This window comes from Condylura cristata, unplaced genomic scaffold (genome assembly GCF_000260355.1).
Source record: "Condylura cristata isolate star-nosed mole 26May11 unplaced genomic scaffold, ConCri1.0 scaffold00002, whole genome shotgun sequence".
In the NCBI taxonomy this organism is placed as follows: Eukaryota; Metazoa; Chordata; class Mammalia; order Eulipotyphla; family Talpidae; genus Condylura; species Condylura cristata.
In genome coordinates, this window is record NW_004567103.1 from 73,214,001 (window position 1) to 73,240,779 (window position 26,779).

Sequence of the window (26,779 nt, forward strand, 5' to 3'; positions counted from 1 at the left end):
AAAAAACTTAAAAAAAAAGGCATTTAAAAAAAAATAAAAAAAATAAACTTCTGTAAAATAAAAAAAAAATTTAAAAAAAAATGATGCAATGTGAGGAAAAAATTCACCAGACCATCTACACATTTCTCTTCAAAAAAGACTAAACATTTTATGTCTCACACAAAATAATTTTAGCTCATTTTCCTTTATTCTAAATGTAAAAAACTCACTGCTGAGGAAGAAAAGATGGTCCAATTTATTCCTAGCAATTTACAAAAAGAACACAAAAGTGTGAACCAGTCTTACTACAGAAGACAGTTAATGCCCTTCATTGTGCTGGATGCCATTCTAGGTCTGCCAAATTAAATACAGAATCAAATACATTTTTGATTATTTTAATAATATAGTAAGCCAATGGTAGGTTCAAGAAGTTTACCTGTTCTTCCTCTTTTCTTTTCTCTTCTCTCCTTTCTTCAAGTTTTTTGGTGAGTCTGCATTTTAAATGGAGATTTATTTAGCTAAAACAACTATGGATATGTAGAAATCAATAAAGAAGTGCTCTTGAAAGTAAACCAACAACTAATCTGCCTAATCCCTAGCAAAATTCATGAATATGTGGGAGATAATCAGAAGCTAAGCTGGAGCTGAATACCTTATTTACCATTACCTCCCCTTATTTACCTGATACTGATTTTACAATACACATACACATTTCGATCATATATATTTGATTTACAAGTGTTTGATGCCTTATACAGAAGTAGTAATAGAGCATAAAATTGTTTTAAGAACAAAAGCAAAAAGCTCAATGTAAGCATTAGGTTAATAATAGGTTAATAATAATGATTCTCAACTATATGGCATCAATTAAAAGCTAATGATTCTGAAAGCAGTGGGGATGGTTGTACAATCTTGTAAATATACTAAAGTCTACTGAATTACACACTAAATTTACAGTAGTGGACTATGTCTTTCATAGTTATAGAATTTAAAATTGTAGTATATAATCTATTTATACTATATGTAGGTTATACATAAATATAAATGTGCATATTATATAAATTATATTTTCAAAATTACTGGTATTTTACTCTCTCTGAGCAGGAAGTGCTCAAAGTATGACTGGGATATATGTGAAACAGAATACTCAATATGAAGGGGATTCACCAGCCAAATTTGGGAGAATTTGTGCATAAGAACTAGAGAGAACTGAAATATAACACATTAGAGGAAAAAAGGAATTCATGAAACATTTTACTACTTAAGGAAATTACAAAATTACCAGTACCCATGAAATTCCCAATCTTTTAAATAACCCAAAAGATAAACTACCTAAGACGTGTATAAGAATGTTAACAGCAGCCCTATATACAGAAACCCCAAACTAAAACAATTCAACTATTTATCAATAATAGAATGGATAAATAAATTGTGGCATAGTCAAATAATAGAACATTACACAGCTATGAGAATGTACCAATTACTACTGCCACATGTAACAAGAGAGAAGTGTCTCACAAAAGTGATGCTGTGTTTACAAAAGAGCACATGCAGCATGGTTTCACTATGAAGTTTAGAACAAGGCAAAAGTAATTTATGGTGTCAGACTCAATGAAAGTGATTTTCCATGGAAGGGAAGAAGCAATTGAGAAACAGCATTAGGTCCCAGTGCACTAAAGCATTGGTAGTTTTTAATTTCTTGACTTGGGTGCTGGTATCCAATTACAAGTTTACTGAAGAAAAGAGGGTAACGGAAAGGTGTAGGTATGGAATCAAAGCACTTCTCTACAGAAGAATACTAGTTAATAACTATGGAAGTAACAGATCTAGGAAAACAAAAACCCACCACTATCACCAGTAATACATTTGATATTAGTTGCCTACTGATGTGAATAATGAGGAAAGCCATTAGCTAAATAAAAGTTCTCATCATAAAAGTCTAACTTGAATCTAGAAATGATGGAACAGACATCGTATCAAGAAGCATTCCAGAAACAAAGCTCAGATTCTTAAAGAAAAATAAAAATAAAAACAGTAAGACAAGTATTTTGTACTAAAATAAACTAAGCTCAATTCAATGAATGTTCTTTGGATCTTGAATCAGAGAAAAAGTTATAAAGAACATCAAGATAACTGGGGAAATCAGAAGATGATCAAGATTAAATAATCTTACTAAATCAATTTATTAATCCTTAAATGTGATAACAGCATTATAAAGACATCTGAAAAGTCTTCATTCTTTAATTACATGACACTTTTAGAATTCTGAGAATATGTAATTTTGTTCTAAATTGGCTGAAAAGCCCATTACATCTTACTGCATGAGAAATTGTTTTATTTACTGGTCTTTTAGTGGCATATGGGGCAGGTGCCACTAGTTTTCAAAAGAGCAACCAAATAGGAAAAAAAAAAAAAGGGGGGGGGTGTCTCCATCTGTCTTTAATTTTTTTCAGGCTTGAAACCTTTCCAAATAAAAGACTTCCAATAACAGCACTAGAAATTCTGTTTCCCAGGTAATTCTGCCTTTTGTATTTTTAAACAGTGATATAAGCAAAATATATCTTGGGCTTCCCTGGTTGTGCAGGGATTAAGGATAGTGCTATCCAGCTACTTCTAGTCATTACAACATGAGTATGATCCTCAGCCGGCCAGGGAGCTAACCCCCATGACACAGCAGACCTCTCCTGTATCACATGCTGCTCCACTTGGCAGTGTATTTTAATACATCTGCCTGTTCTGTTTCCCACACTCTGGTGAATCCTCTAACCCCCCTCCCTATAACCGCTGGCTAACTTGTTTTTGTCTGTATAAATAAATAAATCTTTAATTTTTCTTAAGATTTATTTATGGCATACAGAACTAGGGTACAGGCCAGAGGTACAGGGGTGAGTGGATTCACCAGAGACAGAGCGGGGAACAGAACAGGCAAACTGATGAAGTACACTGATGAGGAGAGCAGCAGGCAGGTCAGGAGAGGTCTGCCATGCCATGTTGGCCACTTCCTTGGGAAGGGATCGAAATCATGCTGCAGTGGCTACATTAGTCACTGTGCTTTTAACCCATTGAGTCACCAGGGAGGGCTCTAATAAATAAATCTTAAAAAACACAACTAAAAAAATGTATCTTTTTTTTTTTAAATAATATAATCGTTTACTTTTACATCATTTTGTGCCTTTTTCCATCTCAGTGTAATCCCTGGGGACTTCCCATCACCAAATCATCCATGTGCCATCACCATAGAAAAAAATGTATCTTTTTATGTGAAACACTGATTCATATAAGTTTTTGCTTTAAGAAGACTATATAACAATTAGAAAAGAAAATTCTGACCCCACAAGTCATCAAAACTTTTTAAAATATTAAATTTACTTCCTTGAGAAAAACACAGCTCATGCCCTCCCTGGTGGTGCAGCGGGTTAAAGCACAGCACCAGGAAGCTAAAGCCATTTCAGCATGAGTTCGATCCCCACCGTAAAGGTGATCCACATGGCACAGCAGACCTCTCTTGACATGCCTGCTGCTCCCCTCAGCAGTGTATTTCATCAGTCGGCCTGTTCTGCTCCCTACTCTGTCTCTGGTGAACCCTCTCACCATCAATGCAACTCTGCCCTGTACCCCAGTTCTGCATGCATAAATAAATCTTTAAAAAAAAGAAAACACAGGGCCCTCCCTGGTGGCACGGCGGGTTAAAGCACAGCACTGAGAAGCTAAAGCCACTTCCGCATGAGTTTGATTCCCGCCTGCCCCGGAGGTGACCACATGCGTGGCAGACCTCTCCTGGCCAGCCCACTGCTCCCTTCAGCAGTGTACTTCGTTGATCTGCCTATTCTGCTCCCCACTCTGTTGCTGGTGAAGTCTGTCGCTGCCCCTGAGCCTCTGGCCTGTACCCCAGTTCTGTATGCACAAATAAATAAATCTTAAAAAAAAAAAAAAGAAAACACAGCTCAAGATAGAAACTCTATATTCACAACTTTATATTCACAACATAAGATGTTTCTAAGCTGACAGTTTAGTCATGTTTCTCCTTGAAAAAATTACTTTTCTTCAAGCTAGATGAAGAAAAAAGTAGTCTCCAATAAACCTGGTGTCAGGAAATAGATGTTATTACCTAAGATAAAAGTTAGAATCATAGTTACTAACACACTCTGCCGTATTTTTGAGCCTTAGTTCTTAATCTGTACATTAACGAATTTTAAAATATCAAGGTTAAAGGAAAACACATAAATTTTTGCTTTAGACAGTTTCGAATTGCACAATTCTATAAATACCAAATGACACCACAGGATAGAAGCATCCAACTTATCTGGGTTGAGAAAAAGCACTGCATTTCAGCACAGGAAAACTAGTAGCATTTTAGGCTTTCAAAGACTAATAACTGTGCTGAAGATAAGTGAGTCAGAGGCAAAAAGAATGAGAGTCTACTAGAGGGGCCCATGAGGATAAAGGAAGTCTTATAAATAATAATAAGAGGATGTCTGGCACAAGAATATTATGTGGGGTGTTATTATTGTCACAACTGATCAATCAAATTTCACAAAAGGCACAAAATTTCAACTTGGATATATTTCATGAACAAAATGCAAAACTACAGTTGCTAAATAAATTAATACTAGCTTTAGTATTCTAGGCTTTTTTAGTTAGTTGAGTTTCATAAATTAATCTTAGCAACAGTTTGAAGTGCCTAGTGGTTTTTAATTATATAACCAAATAACCTAGATTTCTCTACATAGTGGACAGCTACTTTCTTAAGTGTCTCATGCTAAAAACTTACCAATTTTACTTAATTTCATTACTAAACATCCTTTTTAAAAAGGCCCCCAGCCCACATGTATTTTATGTCCTAATAGCATATACTTCAAAAAAATTGCCTATGTATTTCTCCAAAAGCATCGTTTCAAGTTTTTTAGCTTAACAAATCTCAAAAAGACCTCTAATTCCTATACTATCATGTTAGTATATACCTTTTGGTCTATGTCTTATGCAACTTATTATACTATATATAACAAATAACACATACACACATAATAATTTTTTAATAAAAAAATGACATATCAAGGAGTAGGAAAAACTCTAAGAGTATATTCTGTTCAGACCCAGTCAACAGCAGACTTTCCCTTACATGAATGAATTCGTTATTATCAAACAAACAGAAACTACCCTTTCCCACGGCAATGAAACAGTGTTTGAGTCATCCTTGATAAAAGGTCACTTGCCTTGTTTCTTCTCTTCCCTCACTACCACCCTCGGGCCCCAAGTTTTTCTGACTTTAGATCTTCACTTCATCAGATCTATTTTCACCAAAGGGTGCACAGCGGTGAGTATGGGGTTAGTAAAACAGAAGGCAACAGAAAAAGATGAGCTCCTGAGAACTCTAGCTCCCCAAAGCTATTCTTCTACCTTAAACTATTTCCTCACCACTGGGACAGGATCCATGTTACTTTCCCAGCACCTCTAAAGAACAATCAGAATCCAGGTTTTGTGGAAATTAAATGGACTTTTATTGAGTCATAAATAAACCAAATACCCAATGCCAGCTATCACTTTAACTTTTATTTCCCAGAGCAGCTGTCAACATGTATAAACTCTCAGTAAGGGATTTTTCCTAAATTCCAGGTAATACTAAATGTTTTAAGTCAGGACTAAAAATAATCTCTGCACATTAACCATTAACTTTTAAATTTTAACAATCACAGTATAAAAGACAATGATTGATAATTACTTTATAAATAAAAACACTAAACTAGAAACAGTAAGGTTTCTAGTTTATACTAGAAACAAAGTGCACAAAGTCATAAAATTAGTTGAAATTTTTGCCCATTTATAACTTTTATGGTATAGAGAAATAAAACCGCAAGTGATAGAAGGAACATGTACCATAATGGCAGAGAGAAAGATTGTTAGGATGACTGGTCCTCACGTAGACTGATGACGACTTCAGAAACACAGATGCTTGTTTCTAGAATGCAATCTTCATGGATACAAGTTGGTAAGTAAAAAAAAATTCTCACCCACAATTCTGAATTTCATCTGTGTAATTTTAGATTTTACTCAAATTAATGAAATAATTAAAAACTATTATTTTTTTCAACAAATACTATTCATGAAAATAAGAGCAAACCTTTCTACTCTGATGGTCAGGTCCTCTGCAGGTCTCTGATTTGAGCATCCACTAGCTTCCTGGGATGAAGTGGCATGGCCTGGACTTTCTTCACCTCATTTATTAAATGAAAAGAAGTAAGAACAATATTTTATTTAATGCTAAATTTTCAGAATGCACAATACTTTTGGATTACATTTGTTAATAATCTTATTCCTTCAATATTATTTTCCTTAAGAATGGAGTAAGAATGGGGCCTCCCTGATGGCACAAGGGTTTTAAATAAAGCACAGTGCACTATTAGCAGCCACTGCAGTACAAGTTCAATGCCTGGCCAAGGAGGTAACCCACATGGCACAGCAGACCTCTCCTCCACTCATCCATTGTTCCCTCAGTGTATTTCAGTAGATCTCCCTGTTCTGCTCCTACCACTATGATCCTGGTGATTCCTTTCACCCCTCCCCCCACACCTTTGATGTTTACTCCAGTTCTTGTATGCATAAATAAATAAATAAATCTTTTTTAAAAGAATGAACGGATCCACAGGTTTATGGGCAGCTAATCTTTAACAAAAGATCAAAGAAGATACAATGGAACAATGAAAATTTGTTCAACAAATGGTGGTAGGAAAACTGGGAAGCTACACGCAAAAAAATGAAACTAGATCACTACTTCACACCATACACAAAAATCAACTCGAAGTGGATTAAAGACCTAGACATAAGAATGGAAACCAGAAAGTACCTGGAAGCAAAGATAGGCGGAACATTACACGACATACACTTCAGTAACATCTTTGAAGATACAGCACCCAATGTAATGATAGTGAAGACAAGGATAAATAGATGGGAATACATCAAGTTAAAGAGCTTCTGTACAGCAAAAGAGACATTACAAAAAACAAACAGACATCCCACTAACTGGGAAAAAAATGTCTCACACAAGACTAGCGATAAAGGATTGATCACAAAGATATACAAAGAACTGATGAAACTCAACAAAAGTAAACAACCCCATCAGAAAATGGGCAGAAGAGCTAAAAAGACACTTCTCCAAACAGGAAATGCAGATGGCCAACAAGCATATGGAAAAAATGTTCAACATCACTTGTAATAAGGGAGATGCAAATTAAAACCCCAATGAGGTAACACCTCATACTAGTGATAATGGCATATCTTAAAACAACTAGCAACTACAAATGTTGGTGAGGATGTGGAGAAAAAGAAACTCTCCTGCACTACTGGTGGGAATGCAAACTAGTACAATCACTATGGAAAACTGTTTGGAGGTTTCTCAAACTGCTAAACATGGAGCTTCCATATAACCCAGCAATCCCACTCCTAGATATCTACTCAAAAGATACAAAGACAGTGATTCAAAAAGACACCTGCAACCCCATATTTACTGCTGCTTTATTTACAATTGGAAAGACATGGAAACAACCCAAATGCCCAAAAGTAGATGACTAGATTAAAAAAGATGTGGTACATACACACAATGGAATATTACTCAGCAACCAAAAAAAAATAAATAAATAAACACATGCCTTTTGCAGCAACATGGAGAGAGCTGGAAAAGATCATGCTTGGCCCTCCCTGGTGGCGCAGCGGGTTAAAGCACAGCACTGAGAATCTAAAGCCGCTTCCGCAATTGAGTTTGATTCCCGCCTGCCCCGGAGGTGACCACATGGTGTGGCAGACCTCTCCTGGCCCGCCCGTTGCTACCCTCAGCAGTGAACTTCGTGGATCTGCCTGTTCTGTTCCCGGCGCTGTCTCTGGTGAAGCCTCTCACCGCCCCTGAGCCTCTGGCCTGTACCCCAGTTCTGTATGCACAAATAAATAAATAATTAAAAAAAAAAAAAAAGATCATGCTTAGTGAAATAAGCCAGAAAGAAAAGGAAGAATACTGGATGATTTCACTCATAGCAGGAGTATAAAGGATCAAGGGAGAAAATAATAATAATAATGAACAATTATATACCAGAGATATTTTACGGGGGTGGAATGGGATCAAAAACGGTGCGGGGAGGGAAGTGTACTAGATTATGGTGATGGCACATGGGTGATGTGGTGATGGAAAGCCCACGGGGATTACAACTGAGATGGAAAAAGGCACAAATGATGTAAAAATAAACTATTATATTAAAAAAATGGAGTAAGAATTATAAGAGTAATTACTAATTGTTAAGTTTATTATTGACTCTAGATACAGTAATATATAAATGGATAATAAATCAATTACCCAACTGAGGTAAAAGGTAAAACTTGATGAAGTATGGCAGGAGTTAAGTCTCTAGTTATACCAATTCAGGAGAATATTTACACAATATCATTAAGGATGCAGCAAAATCCAGACTAGGAAACTACAAACAAAAACAGCAAGTAAAAAATAAGAATTTATATACTGACTGAATGAAAAAACTCACCAGTCAGTAACAACAGACTGGACTCTAATTCAAACAAACTGAAATAATAGTGTAATGTTAATATTGTCTAGTTAACTAATGATAAAATTTTTTTTTTTTTTACCATTAAACTTTCTGTTTGGTGAGGGCCAATCATACAGTGTTGTTTTTTTTAAGGTCACATGTTTTAGATACTAACATTTTTAGATGAAATGATAGAATAAGTTTAAATAATAAGTGGAGGAAAAAAGGAGTAGGAGGTACAGATGGAACAATATTGTTCATATGTACTGGTTGAGGACAGGCAAATTTTTTTCTCTATTTGTGCAGAAGAACAAGCAGGACAGAAGTATGGAGGGGTGGAGAGGAGAAAGTGTTGAGAAGATTCACCAGAGACATGGTGGCAAGCAGAAAAGGCAGATTTACTGAAATACACTGCTGAGGGGAACAGAGGACAAGCAGAGGTGTGCTGTGCAACATATGGGTTAGGCCTTAGCAGTTACAACATTGAGACTTAACTCCTAAGGCAACAAGGACAGACAATGAGTTTTGTGGTATTTCTTACACTATTTACTCAATTTTTTTGTTTGTTTTACATTTACCATAATAAAGTTGAAAAAGCTATGAAAGAACAGGGAATAGAGTTGCTACTCACCTCAGAGAAGATAGTTTACAGTCTAAGTCTAGCTGGAGTTAACTGACTACTAAAACAAAAACATCAACACTCTGCAGGAACAGAACAGAAACCAATGTACAAGATACAATCCAAAAACTCTTGACATATGATGTAGAAGGAAAATGTTATCCATTCTCAAGGAAAAAAGACAATCAACAGAAGTCAATGCTGAGATCAGCCAGATAAAGTATTATCAGATAGGATTTATTATATACAATGACGATAAAGCAGTCATAACTCAGTGAAGTAAAGGAAAGCATGCTTAAGTGAATTAAAAGATGTTAGAAGAATAAAACCTGGATAAAGGGTACTCAGAAACTATGTACAGTTTTTATAACTTCTTGTGAATCAAATTATTTCAAAGTAACTAACAAGTTAGAATATAGAGGAGTAAGAGAAAGAAAGAACTAGAAATTCCAGAACTGAAATATCAATAAGCTGTCTAGGGATATAGCAACTTTATAAGACAGTGTGTTAGTTTCTTACAAAACTAAACATATTCTGACCATACAATCTAGCAATATCCCTCCTTGGTTATCTGAACAAACAAACAAAATAACTTATACTGACAAAGAAACCTGTATCGCTTTCTTCATAATTTTTAAAATACAGATGGAACTGAGATGTCCAATAGGAGACTAGATGAATAAATTGTGATAGAACTAGATAATGTAGAAATGAGCTATCAAGCGAAGAAAAGACAGAGAAACCTGAAACACACATTATTAAATTAAAAAAGCCAATGTGAAAAGATTATATTCTATATAATTACAACAACATAATATTTTGGCAGTAAGACAAACTATGAAGGCAGTAAGGTTATCAGTGGGCGATGAACAGGCAGAGCACAGAAAATATTGGGGGACAGTGAAAATACTCTTTAAGAAACTATGATGATGGATACATGTCATTATATATTTGCCCAAACTCAGAGTATATAAATTACCAAGAGTAAACTGCAAACTATGGACTTTGCCTAGAAGCAGTGTATTTCAGTCAGTCTGCCTGTCCTGCTCCCCATTCAGCTCAATATAAGAAAGAATATTTCTTAAAACACTTTCAACAAGATATAATCTTCCTGCCATTAAAAGTATACAAGCAGGCCCCTCCCTCGTGGCACAGCGGGTTAAAGCACTGCACTAAGAAGCTTAAGCCACTTCCGCATGAATTCGATCCTTGCCTCCCTGGAGGAGATCTACATGGCGTGGCAGACCTCTCCTGACCGGCCCTCTGCTCTCCTCAGCAGTGTACTTCATCGATCTGCCTGTTCTGCTCCCCACTCTGTCCCTGGTAAATCCTCTCACCCTCCACATCTCTGGCCTGTACCCCGGTTCTGTATGAATAAATAAATAAATCTTTAAAAAAAGTATACAAGCAAAGTGTTCATAAATAGCATCAAACAATTCAAATCAAAACCCCTAATTTAACTTCTCTTTTGCAATTTGCAGTCACACCTGTTATTTTTACAAGCTGTACTTTATAATTATCTTTTAGTTCTAATTCTAAAATTGAAGACTATTCTCTCAAATTTATATAGCATTTTTATGTTATAAAAACAATTCCAACTACATTAGTTCATTTAGACCTTCCAAAATCTTCTAGGCTGGAAAGGTTTAAAAACCTGCTAAGTACCGGGCCCTCCCTGGTGGCGCAGCGGGTTAAAGCACTGCACTGAGATGCTAAAGCCACTTCTGCATGAGTTCGATCCCCGCCTGCCCCGGAGGCGACTACATGGCGTTGCAGACCTCTCCTGACCCGCTGGCTGCTCCCCTCAGCAGTGTACTTCATAGATCTGCCTGTTCTGCTCCCCACTCTGTCTCTGGTGAAGCCTCTCACCACCCCTGAGCCTCTGGCCTGTACCCCAGTTCTGTATGTACATAAAAAAAAAAAAAAAATCTTAAAAAACCTGCTAAGTACCATAATGATAGTCCCTGAATCAAGGCAGAGGGACAGAAATTACATATCAACTATTTTGGATTGTTGCCTATTTAAGATTGAAGAGCATATTCACTGACTTCATCCTCTTCTACCCTAAATGATCTATATATGTTTTTAAAACAATCCTTAAATTTAAAGTTTTTATTTTTAGAGATACTAATCCATGGCCTTTAAAAGAAGTGAAGGTGTACTTCCACTGTACCCAAAAGGGTATATAGAAAATTACCTGTTGCAGATTCTGACTTTGAATCAGAAGTGGGTGGTGCCTCACAAAGTTCTACATTTCTGTATTGAGAGTTTTCAGAAGTGCTGGTAGGTTCAAAAGAGGTGGGAGGTGTAGAGACTGAATTTTCTATTGGGTTGTCATTTGCCATTGATGTTTCACCTTTTACTGAGTGCATCTGGGTAAAAAAAAAAAACAACACTGGAGTTTTAGTGATAAAAATATGAATTTACTATGATAAGTAAGGTCAAAATATGATTAAATCTATATACTAGAGGATAAAGTACAAAACTTGGCTAAGATAACTTTCAAATGTTTACTTAACACATAATATAATCACATTACAGCATTTAACTAAGACAAGAGAGTAACAAAGTTTTTAAAGCATTGTTGATTTTCCTTTAAATTAAAACTGAAAAAAAGATTACAAGCTCTATGAGCCATTTCTCCAAAGCGGATGCAAATGAGAGACTGAATTATAGTCCTTAAAGTATATTAAGCAATACAGTGTTAGGGGCCTCCATATGACAGACTCACTCTGGCAACAAATAGTGGTATGGATTAAGTGGTCTGATGAGGGAGGAAAAGAGTTAATAAGCATCCACATAAGTACCAGCTACAGGTACATTTAACTCCACAAAGCTATATTCAAAACCTGCCAAGAAAACAGTATTTGCTACTTCTTAAGTTTAAAGGCATGCAAGTTCCTGAATCTAAAGAATGGCTCCAATATTAAGTTCCTGATATCTTCTCATGTTTATAGACAGAACAATTTTGTTCTTTCTCACCTGCTGAACTTTGTGGATTCTGTTAACAAGTTCATCTGCAGAAATACTTCCTGCTATTACTTCCAAAGGAATTCCACTGTCGCCAATAAAGAAACTGGATGGAACACACACTACAGGATCTTGACAGTTTAATTAAGTCAAACAACTCATGGGAAACAAAAAATAATTTTATGAAACACAAATGGTAACAAAGTAAAGCAAGTCATCTTTGTGGCTTTCAAAATTGGTATAATCAACTACCATGTTTACAAAATAACTTCAAGGCCTCTCTGGGGGCCAGGGGTAAAGTTAAGTCTCAGTGGTATCTTGCTATCATGGTTGCTGCTTGAATTCAATCCCTGGCCAGAGAGGTATATATGGCACAGCGGACCTCAACTGTATTGCTCATTGCTTTCCTTAAGTACATTCACCTGTTCTGCTTGTCACTCTCTCCTTGGTGAATCCTTTTACTTCCACACCTCTGGCTTACACTCCAGTTCTTATATGCATAAATAAATAAAAATAAATCTTAAAAAATATTTCTAAATGTCAAGAATTAACCAGAATAATTAACCTTGGACCTTCACTGAAAGGATACAGATTTGTGAAAACTGTAGGCAGGCTTCACTGCAAAACAAAAATCAAACAGAAAATTGCCAGGTGAACACATACATTTTCTTAAATAACAAGTTATTTTCATAAAAATTTACTGTACCAATCAGAAGTATTTTTTTGAAGCTACTATTGCTTTCACAGCCATTAGCTGGAAGGAGAAAATTCTTTGCCATTCTTTGCCATTCTTTTTGGTTTGATTTACAATTTCCAGATTAAAATAGTATTTGCTCTTATAACCCACAAACTGGTGGCTGGATTTGGTAGCTAAAAGTTAAGTTATTATCTGCCATGGTACTTTCTCAGCAGCGAGTATACCTGAATACAGTATCTCAATGAGTAATGAGAAATATTAATGCCTATCACTTATTTGTGTAAGTGATAATATACTTTGTAAAAACGATTCAAAGCAACCTATATTTACATCACTAAAAACTGATTAATTATGCAATCATAAAAAAGAGAAAGAAGGTCATTTCTGGTGGCGCAACAGGTTAAAGTGCAGCACTATGAACTTATAGAAGCCACTGAAGCATGAGTTCAATACCTGGCCAGGGAAGTGACCCACACTTCCCTGGTACAGCAGACATCTCCTGTCTCACCCACTGCTCCCATCAGCAGTATACTTCATCAGTCTGACTATTCTGCTCCCCATTCTGTCTCTGGCGAATCCTCTCACCCCCTGCACCTCTGGCTTGTACCCCAGTTCTGTATGCATAATAAATCTTCAAAAAAGAAAAAGAAAAAAAAAAAGAAACATAAAAGTGGGTCAAGATACTATCGTTTTTGTAAAAAAAAAAAGAGGCAAAAAATAGAGTTTTAATAATTTGTTAGGGACAGGAATGGGAAAAAGGATTTACATACTAAAATACAAAGCAAGAGTTACTGATTAACAAAGAGAATTCCAAAAATCAAATTAATGCTCCCAAGAACTAGAATTTTCTGGATATAAAGCATAATTATAACAAAGTATCTGAAAATACAAAAAAAAAATCTGCCTTTTCATAAATAACCAATGTAACATGCTTTTGGATACATTTCCTATCAATCTATTTCCAATATGGCTCTCTCTATAAATAATTATACACTAAAATGTTGCTAGAACATTAGGTAAAGTCACTGTATAATAAAATTTACTTTTCACAATTTAAAAGGTACACTAGATTCTACTAATGGTGACATGAAGCAAACATCAATTGTCTCCAAATATAGATATCCTGGAGTTTGCTAACAGAAATCTGTTGCATTCTGAATCTCTCATTTCTTCCACATTTCCTACAAACCCCAATATTCCTCTTGCCATTTTACTGACTTTAAAATAAAAATTGCTCCTGGGGAATGGCACATCTTCAAACAACTAGTAACAACAAATGTTGGCGAGGATGTGGAGAAAAAGGAACTCTCCTGCACTGCTGGTGGGAATGAAAACTAGTACAACCACTATGGAAAACTGTTTGGAGGTTCCTCAAACTGCTAAACATGGAGCTTCCCTATGACCCAGCAATCACACTCCTAGGTATCTACCCAAAAGACACAAAACACTGATTGAAAAAGATACCTGTACCCCCATGTTTACTGCTGCTTTATTTACAATTGGAAAAACATGGAAGCAGCCCAAATGCCCAAAAGTAGATGACTGGATAAAAAAGATGTGATACATATATATAATGGAATATTACTCAGCAACTAAAAAAGAGAAACACATGTCTTTTGCAGCAACTTGGATGGAGCTGGAAAAGATCATGCTTAGTGAGATAAGCCAGAAAGAGAAAGAAAAATACCGGATGGTTTCACTCATAGCAGGAGTATAATGGACCAGGCGAGAAAATAACAAAAAAAATGAACAACCATATACCAGAGACATTTTGAGGGGGTGGAGTGCAGAATGGGATCAAAAACAGGGGGAGGGGGGAAAGACATTTTGAGGGGGTGGAGTGGGGAATGGGATCAAAAACGGGGGAAGGGGGGATTATGGTGATGGCACACGGGTGATTTGGTGATGGGAAACTTGGGGGGATTACAATCAAGATGGAAAAAAAAATGTACAAAATGATGTAAAAATAAAGTTTTGTAATAAAAAAAAAAATATATATATATGTCGCAAAGAATAGCCTGACAAACATCAAATGCATTGCTGATAATAGCCCATTATACTTAATGTAAAAAGTGGCAATAAAGAAAAAAAACTGCCTGACAATATGATTTATTTTTATTCATTGTCTGACAATAGTATTGATTTTTTTTTTTAAAGATTTATTTATTTGTTCATACAGAACTGGGGTACAGGCCAGAGGCTCAGGGGTGGCGAGAGGCTTCACCAGAGACAGAGCGGGAAGCAGAACAGGAAGATCAACGAAGTACACTGCTGAGGGGAGCAGCAGGCGGGCCAGGAGAGGTCTGTCGTGCCATGTGGTCACCTCCAGGGCAGGCGGGAATCGAATCCATATGCAAGTGGCTTTAGCTTCAACCCGCTGGGCCACCAGGGAGGGCCACTGATTTTTTTTAATTAAATATTTTAACTGGCAGCCCAGGTTGTGTAATTCCAAATACTTACAGTTACTAATACCAGAAAATGTCTTAAAAACAGATAGATTAGAAGATAGGTAGATAAGAAAAAATGATAAAGAAAAATGAGTATGTTATACATAAAAATATATATGGCATTCAATCAAAATGCTAATCTGAGAAACATGTATAACAACAATTTAAGTATTAGACAATAAAATGATTGTGAAACAATACATCTTAAGAAAAACAAAATGATATGAAAAATTTTAGATTGTTATAAACCAAAAAAAAAATGGAATACAGCAGTCAATGAGAACCCAATTTTATTGTTTATATTTCTAACTCTCAACTCTCATTTGAGCTGCAGAATTCCATTTCTAAAAGTTTAGAAAATGTTGTTTCCTGGATATTTGGCAACATCTGTAACTCTGTAAGTCCACAAATAAACTCATTACAAAAAAAAAAAAAAAAAAAATTTGCTCCTGGGGGCTTTCCCTGATGGCGCGACAGGTTAAAGCACCACATTACGAAGCTCTATGAAGCCAGTGCAAGAGGAGTTCAATTCCCGGCCAGTGAGCTGACCCACATGGTGTGACAGACCTCTTCTGACCCACCCACTGCTCCCCTCAGCAGTGTACTTTGTCAATCTGCTTGTTTTGCTCCCTACTCTGTCGCTGGTGAATCTTCTCACCCACCACAACTTTGGCGTGTATCCCAGTTCTATAAACATAAATAAAACCTACAAAAAAAAAATTGTTCCTGGAAGACAATGGACAATATGATACCACATACATTAATACAACAAATTTCATTTTTAAAGTAACTATTATAGTTTAAATAATATATAGCTTTATGGCTATTATAAGTCAGATTGTACTGTAATTTGCTTTACAATGTAATTGTTAACACTGAAAATTTTTACATAAAATATTTACAAATGCAGAGGTAATTATTAGAATTTTTTGGTTTCCTGTATTATACACTAAATATTTTATTCTTTCTATTGAAGCAGTAACAATATGTAATTATATGATTCAGAGGTATGGGATTATACCCTTCAGGTTATGTTACCACAATTTAAAAATAATTTCATCTTATGATCTTCAAACATTATTAATGAATATCACAAGGACAGGAATATATACTCTGCAAAGGCTAATGACTTAATGTTTCTAAGCACTGTTCATTGATAAAAAGAGAAAACAAGGACATTATGTTCCTTCTAATGTAAGACAGATCTCCACCAATCTTGAGATGTGGGATGGGGGATATTAAGCCTAAAACCAATTATCAATTTATAAGAAATATTGGACAAAAGAACAAACTACAAGGCACTTATAAGGGGCCAGTTAACAAATCCAGTCTGTACAAAACTATTTTCTTCGTTACAAAGAAAAAGAGAAGAATATAGAGGGGAAGCTTACAGAGTTTAAAAGAGATTTAAGAGAGAGCAACATATCACAAATGTATGAAACTCGATGGATCCTAATACAATCAAATAAAAACCACTTGAAACTTGAATAGTAACTAGTAACTGACATTAGATATAATTATTAATTTGTTTTTCAAATATCACAAAAATGCTAAAACAGAAAACACAACCTATCAGAGACATAGGAAATATATACACATGAGGGATAAAATGGCCAACATTTGCTTTCAACGTAAATGGAATGAGTAAAAACAGAGGGGAGCACAGGGGAAATAAGATTTGACTGTGAGTTAGTAATTAATCAAAGCTCACTGACATGTACATGTAGTTCATACACTGTTCAATTCTGTAAATGTTTAAAATTGGCTATAATAAAAACATTTCTAAACATGGGGAGAAACAAAACATACTTGTACTATGAATGTCCTGATTCCTACTAAATTAAATGTCTATCCCCAAAAAGAGTGACCAACTTCTCAGAAATATTCAATGTATGACTTATAACTACTTTCACATTTTTAGAAGCTGAGGATTACAGTTCTTTAAATTCCTGGTATGTATCACCTAGTTTGACAGACTAGTAGAAAATAATTTTTTCAGGAAGATGTGAATTTGGAAAACGTCAGAATTTCAGTCTCCAATATGCCTTAGACAAAAGTCAACATTTTTATAGTTAAAGACTGTCATTGGACCATCCCTGGTGTTACAACAGGTTAAAGCACAGCACCATGAATTGCTGTAGCCACTTACGTGTGAGTTCCATCCCCAGATAGGGAGGTGACCTACATGGCACAGCAGACCTCTCCTGACCCACCTGGCTGCTCCCCTCAGCAGTGTACTTCCTCAATCTGCCTATTCTGCTCCCCACTGTGACTGGCAAATCCTCTCACCACCCTTGTACCTCTGACCTGTACCCCAGTTCTTATATGCATAAATAAATCTTAAAAAAAAAAAAAGACTTTGCTATAATACTTTTTAAAAGTAACAATATTAAAATACAAACAAACCTTTTGGTATCAATTTTAATAGCAACGAAACTGTTTGAAGATGCTTCTGTCACTTTCTCATCTTCCCAACTTGCAGCCATCTGTGTAGACTGCTCATCATCACCTGTAAGACATTTCAAGAGTTCTTATAAGGCAAGTATCTGCTGGTAGCAAATTCTTTCCCTGGAAATCTAGAATTTCATATAAAACGCAACCCTATAAATACTATTTTCTATCAAATTTGAAAACTGTCATAAAATTAAAAGTATGACTATGCATTATTAACATAATAATGAAAAACAAAATATTGTTATTTAGATTACACAAGTTATTTTTTAAAAGAAAACATCCAAGTCATGGTGCAAATAATAGTAATGGATAGAAATGTATTTTGGCTTTTGTATGACTTTAGAAAACAGATGTACAGTAGTCTTACTTTATGTAGCACCTTTCTATTGAGCTAAATAACCTCCATATTACAGTACTTATTCTCCAAAATTCCTCCAAGGGAGAGAGTGTACAATTCTTACTGTAGTTTTGGACTTACCTTTTATTATAGGTAAACAAACAATAAAAGCTATACTGATCCAAAATTGATCTATGGTATAGAATTCAACATAGTAGTGATCATGGTAGAGATGCTATTGATGGGGAAGGAACATGAAGGAGCCTTCTGGAGTACTGAAAATGTTTATATCTTATCTGGATGACAGTTGTACACATGTACTCACAAGTAAAAATTCACTGAGCTTTTCTCTCAATATATTGTATGTAATACCTAAATGACAAAGTATTTTAAAAGCTACACCTATCAAGAGATTATTCTCATTTCACAATAGCCAAGGTGAAGAAACATCCTAAATATGCATGCATGCATGAATGAAGATGATACATAAATATAATGGAACATTACTTGGGTATATATATAAAAATAAAGATAATGCCCTCTCTGGTAGTGCAACAGGTTAAAGCACAGCACTATGAAGCTATCGCAGCCACTGTAGTGTGAGTTCGATCCCCAGCCAGGGAGGTGACCAACATGGTGCAGCAGAGCTCTCCTGACCTACCTACTGCTCCCCTCAGCAGTGTATTTCAGTACATCTGCCTGTTCTGCTCCCCATTCTGTCTCCGGTAAATCCTCTCATCCCCTGCTCCTCTGGCCTATATCCCAGTTTTCAGGCCACATTTTCCTTTTTACAAAAGTGAGATCATTCACCACCTACTCTTTTGTGAGCTTCTTTTTTCCTATGTGGGTCTTATATTCACAATTTAATGCACTCTTTGTCTTGCTCATCTCAACTGATACGTTAATAACTCCATTCTTTCTCAGGACAAAATCTTTAGTTATCCTTGAATTCAGCTGACTCTACAGAACATATCCAGAGTGAAATTATTTTTTTTACCAATTCCACTGCAACAACACTAATTTAAACTACCATATCTCACCTCCATTATCATAATAGCCTAATTGGTTTCTTTCTTAAAAAGAAAAGATCACATCAACCCTCTACTCAAAATTCTATACTATCTTCCTTTTTTTTTCAAAGTCTTTAACAAATGGTTTCAGTCCTCCAGTAACCTATCTGATCTCATTGCCTGTCAATTACTTGCAACTCCTTTCCTTTCTATTTAAACTTAAATATAAAAGATACTACATTAAGGTCTTTTAACTAGTTGTTTTCTCTGCATGGAAAGCTCTTCCATGGGTACCCACAAGGTTAACTCTCCTAAGTCTTTCTTCAAATATTATTTTCCCAATAAAGTCTTCCTTAGGGCCTCCCTGGTGGTGTGGGGTTGTCTCAGCAATGAAACTATCAGTAGCCACTGCAGTATGAGTTCAATCCCCAGACAGGGATTACATGGCACAGCAGACCTCTCCCGTCTCACCCACTCAGCAGTGTATTACAGTCAATCTGCCTATTCTGCTTCCCACTGTGTCTCTGTACACCCTTCCTTCCCCTCTGTTTTACACCCCAGTTCTTGTATTCATTAATAAGTAAAATAAATCTTTAAAATAAAACCTTCCCTAATCACTGCTAAAAGTACACCCGTTAGACAATCCCAGGGTTCCTTACTTCCCATTCTTTTTTCCTGAAGTACTTACCACCTTCTACAATCCTATGTGTTTTATTTGTGGTTTAGTGACCATCTCCCTCTACTAGAATGAAGGCTCGATGAAGGCAAGAATTTCCATTTTATTTAACTGATTTCACTCAAATACAGAACCCAGTTGGTGAAAAGTACCTGGCATATTGCAGGCTCTTGATAACTATTTGATGGAATAAACAGGTAGATTTCTGATGTAGCCAAGTATCTCAGCATGCCTATACATCTTAACTTGTACTATACATTGACTGTATATTTTGTGAGGAATACCAGGAATAGGGGGCTTGAGAAATGTGGCCATGGAAAATAAACAGGGACTAGAAAGCATTTTCAAACTAAGACCAAAAAGATGTCCCATTTGCAGATTCACAGAAGTTGAAATTGTAGAATGGAAAACTATCATTTGCACTGAGATCATGTGTGCAGACTATGGGGTGAAGAAAGATAAAATTCTAAGTAAATGACTATTACCAGCCTAGAAAATAGCTATATGGGAACATTCTTAACACAAACACTTTTTGGAGAAGATGTGAGGGAACCTTTTCATTTATCCTTTTCTTTTCATACATTCACCAAGTTATTCCACATTTATTCTGTGCTAGGCAATAAATTATAAACTAAAATATAAAGGGAGCATTTTACCTTCAGTAGAGCTAAAAATCTAATGGTAAAGAAATTTTACTTGTTTTAAAAATAACTGTAAACAAAGTAATAAATACGGTGGGGGGGCAGATAACTGAAAACAAGATATTTTTAGATTGATCACAAAAACTTTGAGGATAATTAAAATTAAGACCTAATGATGAAAGAACTGAGCCATACCAAGACCTAATGGCAGTGTCATGAATAAGAAGCACGAGACAAATGAGATTGAAGACTTATGTCAAAGATGACTCCCACACTTAAGGTTTATTCAATTCTACATAGGTGATGCCCATTTATTTAGATATAGAACATTGCAGGAGAACAGGTTAGACAGTAAATATACTTTTAGGTTTGACAATCCTGTGAGGCATCCAAGTGGGAATGTCAAGTAGGTCAACAGCTGAAAAGTATGGATCTGCTGTTTCGGTAGTTAGTTTTTCACTCCCTCACCTACTCTGAACAACGGCATAAGGATCCTAAAAGTCACATCTACACTGGCAATTATCTATCTGTGACTCAACCTAAGAGGCGCTGCAGCAGCTCAACCTACAAAGTGATATTGAGTGAAATTACTCAACTCAATGAAAGTTTTCTCAACACTAATAAAGTCTTATTAATTGCCAACTTCAGTATGTTTAGTCTCCTATTTTTAATCAAATTTGTGTTAGGTGGGCCTAAGATTTTTGGAGAAAATAATGTTTCCTCAGTGGCATAAGCAGCATCCAAAATAAAGGCACTTAAAGAGAACAGTACAAACTGAGAAACAAGAGTTGCAGATCCCAGTTCAGAAAGCAATGTCAATCTAGAAAATCACAACTAGTCAAAAACTAAAGACTACTTGTGGTTTAATTTAACCAAAAGGCAATATATGGTAAAGAAATTTCAGCCCACTAGAAACAATAGTCAAAGGACTCCTAACATCTTTGCTTCAGAATCCTTGTCATGTTACTTTAACTTCCCTAGAACCAAAAAATTTTTCAGTTTTTTCAAGTTGTAGTTACACTTTGAAAATCCTGTTAATTTGTTTATTGACCTAGTAGTAATCTCTCCAATCTTTGAAGATATACCTTACATTTTCTTTAATTCATTTGTAAAAGTTTCACTAAATATAAACATGCCTAACGGCTTCCAACTTCAATGGTCATATAAACTTCAAGATTGTCTCTTCAAGCTATAAAGATATATTTTTAATTTTCCACTGAGTGGGCTTATTGCTGCAGATCTAAGAAAGTCATGACTGTATTCTTGCTCGTTATTCTGTACCTACTTGTCAGTAGGCAATTTACTAACATGACCCTACTGTCTACACACCATTAGAGTGGCAGTAATTCCACTTACCATTAGAGATTAACTTCCTAAAACTCTACTAAAACACACAGTAGTCTGAAAGATTAAAGCTAGACCCCTTTGAATGCGAACAAGTTCCTGGAAACCTTCAACAGTCACTGATATTCTCATATTCATCAATCAAAAGTTAAGAAAAAAAATCTTTCTCCACACTTACAAAAGCCCCCAGACCTACAACTTTACAACTGTAATAATATTGCTGTTTCACGTATTTGTTAAATTAAATCTAGCATTTCTTCTTTCTAGTGAAATAAAACAAAAATGACTTTTAGGAACATTTGGCTAAGCAGACTGTGCTTTTTTTATTTAGATACGTGACTCATAATTCCAAAATTTAATGATTTTGACATCAATTTAAATAATTACATAAAGTCTACAACTGTTCTATTTTTTTCTTAAAAAACAAGAGTGTGAAAAACAATGTCATAAACTAAATTCTGTATATTTAATTCACACTATCAATTTTCCTTTCCTCTTTAACCCATCTTTTCCCCTTTCAGCATTACAGTAGTTCTTCAAGGGTTATATACTTCTAAAACCGCAAAAGAGAACCTAAACTACTCAAGCCCTAATTAACAGCATTCGGATAAACGTAACACAAATATAAAGTTCAAATTTAATGTTAAATTCAACAACTTATTCTTCAGTGCAGTGTTATAGTCTCACTTAGTCTCCCAAGAGTCATGAGTTAATAATGAAGAAACCGTTATTAAACACAAATATTTGAAATACACCTCCAATTAATTGTAGTCACACACTCTGATTTGAAGTAACAAGAATCAGCAAAACCACAGACGCACAGGTCTCCTATACTTCCAGAAAACTTTAGTAATAAAACAGGAGAAAATAGTGCAAAATGACCCAAACAACACTGGGTAAAAGATTCAGTGCTCATTATCAAAACTGTAGACTTGACCAGGAAGACGAAAGACAGAAGGGCTTCTTTTTTGAAAACTGGGGGTGGGGGAGTGGGAGTCAACTCGCAACAAAGCAACTATTCCATATTAGACTCTTGTCCCCGCTCCCACTATTTTTAAAAACATTATCAACCTCTACAAAGCTCAAAAGTTTGCTTTTCAGGAACGCACGAAAGAACGCCAGCAACTATGAACTTCAGGTGGTTTCTCTTTGTTGCTTACCGATGACACAGCTTTCTTCCTGACAGTCCACAACTAAGAACCCAACAGCCTGCAGAGTGAGTGGCCAGTCCAGGCCCCAGCCTCAACACCAGAACTACATGGGCGTTAAAGCATCCTGAGGTGGGTCCTCGGGCTAGATGGTTGTATCGCTGTGCCCGGGAGGATGCACCGGGGGGTTTGTCTGCGCCCATTCCTCAGGCGGCGCGGGTGAGAGGCTCAACCCGGACCGACCCGGCCGAGAGGTAGGGGCCGGGTGGAAGGGCCTAACGTCGCGTCTCCTCGCCCAGCGCAGGAGGTATCGCCGAGGCTCAGCGCACTTTAGGGGTGAGGTCGGGACGGTGGCACCAGAGCCAGGGGAAGCGAGCGGAGGGGGCCAGGCCGGGTGTGTCCCAAACGGATGGGGGAGGCGCTGAGAAGCCAGGGACGGGTAACCCGGGCACCTCCGTGCACGCAGAAAAGGCTGGGGGCCCCTAGGACTGAAGGTAGGCCGGAGGGGGAGTCCCGGCCGCATCGCCGGCCCCCGCCCCTTTCACCTGCCACGAACACCACGAAGACCGCGCCGCTCCTCTTGGCCGACGCGATGGCGGCCGGAATAGCACCCTGGAACCACCGCATCTCTCTTCTCGGGCCCAGGCGCTGGCTCCGTGTGTCGTCGCCGCGGTCCCGGAGTTGGCCCCGCCCTCCCCCTTCCACGGGCCCGAGGCCTCCGCAGCCCCAGCTGGTCCGGCCCCCGCCTCCGGCTCCGCACAAGCACGCAAGCCAGTCAGCGGCCCCCTGGGACGCGCACAAGTTCGCGAGCTAGGCGCGGCCCGCGTCACGTGACGCCACACGTCGCCGTCGGCACCGTGCCTCAAGGCCTCTTCCCGTTGGCAAGTCCTGTGCGCGCGCGCCCGCTGGGCCTCAGGTCCCGCAGTCCCGGAAGTGGAAGAAGACCAAAGGAAGGATGATTAAACGCTATGTTGCGTCGGGGGCGCCTGCATGAAGCATGATGGGAATTGTAGTCTACTTAGGCCTGTCCCTTCGCGCTGTGAAAAGTAACTGTGGTTCCTGAGGCCTGGCCAAAGGAGATGGCAGTGAAAGCCACCTCACAATCTATAAAGGGGAGGGAAGGAAATGAGCTATTTTCAGTTTCATTGAGACCGTAAATGAGGAGGAAATTGTCCAAGCCTGGGTGAAATGAGTGGAACTTTGCCTAAACAGGGATTCTGTAATTCTCTATTATGATTAATGGCTATTGTGTAATAGGATTGGGTGTCTCAGTATGGATAAATAGGCTTTTAGGAATTTTATAGCTATTGAACTTAGCAGCTGAACTAAGAAAAGACAAGGTAAAAGCCACAGCAGTCACTTGTGTAATACTTTACAGCCCTTGTACCTGAGAGGATGATAGGATGCAGGCCTTGAGTAATTTTCTAGGTATTGGCTAGAGATCATCCCTAAACTTCACAGCACAAGCTCTGCTGTTGATATAGCCACTTTCCAAAGTAAGTGAAACCACACAATATATGATTTTGTTTTCCAGATACTTTCCATGGTAATTCAAAAGAGAAGAGAGTTTTGTTTACAAGTTTATGTAAGAATCTATACCCAAGACAGGGCACTTTGTGGTTGGCAGCCATGAAAATGAAAACCAATCCAGAGTTAATACTTTCAAGAAATGACATGGTCTCTAATAACTACTAGCTAAAGTCTTTATGGTCTATTTAAAGTGGCATAACTATAAAATTGTGTATTCTACATCAATTAAATTTCTCCCTGCCTCAAAACAAGGATAATAAGAATTTCTCAAGCAGTACAACTACTTCATAATCTGCAGGTCTAAGGAGAAACTATATCTGAAAATAACCCTTTCCTACAAACATTTAACCTAAACATAGCTAACAGATTGCTCTTGCATTTTATTGACTTATTCCTCAAGTAGACCCCTTAATAGTGTTATTATGAGACTGAAGCATAATGCTGATTACAGACAGTTGTTGCTTATGTGGAATCCCATCCCTCAGGAAGAATTGCAGCTGATATTCAACATGAACTTTAAATTATTTTTTTTAAATCCAACCAATCTATAAATTCTTCCCTTAGAGTTATGTCTTTCATTATTCCTAATGTTAGGTTCTTTTGTTTTGTTTGTTTTGCATAGAACTGGGATGTAGTCCAGAATTGGGGGAGGGGAGTGTGAAAGAATTCAGCATAGACAAAATAGGAGCAGAACAGGTGGATTTACTGAAATACACTGCTATGGGAGCAGCAGGTGAGACAGGAGAGCTCTACTGCTGCCCTGTGTGGGTTAGCTCCCTGGCCGGGGGGGGGGGGTGTGAACTCAGGCTGCAGTGGTGATGGCACTGAGACTTAACCCTAGGCCACCAAAATTAATTAACAAGAATCATTCAGAGTTAATTGGTTAAAGTCTCAGCACTATCAAGCTATCACCAGCAACTGCAGTCCGAGTTCAGTCTGGCCAGGGAACTGACCCACAAGGCACAACAGATCTCCCTGTCTCACCTGCTACTTCAGTTCATCTATCTGTTCTGCTCCCCACTTTGTCTCTGCTGAATCCTCTCACCTCTCCATACCTCTGACCTGTACCCCAGTTCTTATATTAATAAATAAATCTTAAAAAAAAAATCATTCATACCTCCTTCCTTTGCAGTCTTCACTGAAGAGCCAGCAGCCAAAATGAAGTTCAGTTGTGTTGTGACTTCTGACAGGGTCAGGAACTGTAAAAGGTATTTCTGTGCACCTTTCCACTTTTGCAAGAAGATAATGTCTTCCCCTTTCCAGAGCTGAAACAGAAATATAATGTTACATCCACATCCATCCAAAAGGATGATGAAGTTCATGTGTGTGAAGGCACTACAAAGATCAAATTGGTGAAGTGGTCCAAGTTTACAGGAAGAAACATGTCATCAACACTGAACAAATGCAGTAGGAAGAGGATGAGGGCAAAATTGTCCACATGGGCTTTTTTTTTTTTTAAAGATTTATTTATTTATTCATATAGAACTGGGGTACAGGCCAGAGATGCGGAAGGTGAGAGGATTCACCAGAGACAGAGTGGGGAGCAGAACACGCAGATCGACGAAGTACACTGCTGAGGGGAGCAGCGGGCAGGTCAGGAGAGGTCTGCCACACCATGTGTATCTCCTCCAGGGCAGGCGGGGATTGAACTCATGGGGAAGTGGCTTAAGCTTCTTAGTGCTGTGCTTTAACCCGCTGCGCCACCAGGGAGGGCCGTCCACATGGGCTTTTACCCCAACAAAGTGATTATCACTAGGCTGAAAGTGGACAAAATCCACAAAAATCTCCTTGAATGCAAGGCCAAATCTCTCCAAGTTAGAAAGGTAAAGGGCAAATATAAAGAAGAAACAACTGAGAAGATGCAAGAATAATCTTATATATAGCTTTCATTGAAAACTAGTAAAAAAGGTGCCTCCATGGTAGAAAAAGAAGTTAAGTCTCAGCACTGTAAAGCTATCAGCAGCCTCTGAGTTGGTTCCCTAGCCAGGGAGCTAACCCACATGGCACAGCATTCCTCCCTGTATCACCCTCAGCAGTGTATCTCAGTTAGTATTCCTATTCAGCTTTCTACTCTGTCTCTGGTGAAACCTCTGACTTCCCCTACCCCCACACTTCTGCCCTACATCCCAGCTCTTGTATGCATAAATAAATCAAATTTAAATTAGGATAAAAATCTTAAAAAAACTGTTAAAAAGGTATTTTCCCTTGAATCTGCTTACACTCACTTTTAAGTGAATACTATCATTCATAATGAAGCTTCATTTCTAACTCAGCTCAAATAAAGACAAACACAACTAATCTTTTTTTTTTTAAAAAAAGGAGCTATCTGTAATCTTTCCTTCATTCATCAAATGTTTATTGTTCATCTACTTCTTTTTAAATGTACCTGGTATTGATGGTGA

At 37.3% G+C, this 26,779-nt stretch overlaps 1 protein-coding gene and 1 pseudogene across 4 annotated transcripts in view; one reads left to right on the forward strand and one right to left on the reverse strand.

Moving 5' to 3' along the window:
* Positions 1-23,789, reverse strand: part of UBXN4 (UBX domain protein 4) — a 49,688-nt gene extending 25,899 nt beyond the window's left edge. For 3 of the 4 annotated variants that reach the window (XM_012727651.1, XM_012727654.1, XM_004674692.2), the window contains exons 1-7: positions 23,393-23,789; positions 17,644-17,746; positions 12,683-12,711; positions 12,106-12,224; positions 11,321-11,495; positions 6,098-6,191; positions 416-470 (exon numbers count right to left, since the gene is read on the reverse strand). In XM_012727651.1, the coding sequence (XP_012583105.1) occupies positions 416-470; positions 6,098-6,191; positions 11,321-11,495; positions 12,106-12,224; positions 12,683-12,711; positions 17,644-17,746; positions 23,393-23,474 (657 nt within the window). In that variant the 5' untranslated portion in view covers positions 23,475-23,789. The remainder of the gene's footprint in view (positions 1-415; positions 471-6,097; positions 6,192-11,320; positions 11,496-12,105; positions 12,225-12,682; positions 12,712-17,643; positions 17,747-23,392) is intronic. The other variant, XM_012727659.1, reaches the window with a different exon arrangement.
* Positions 23,790-25,535: 1,746 nt separating this feature from the next.
* LOC101631086 lies at positions 25,536-26,248 on the forward strand (annotated as a pseudogene).
* Positions 26,249-26,779: the final 531 nt, after the last annotated feature.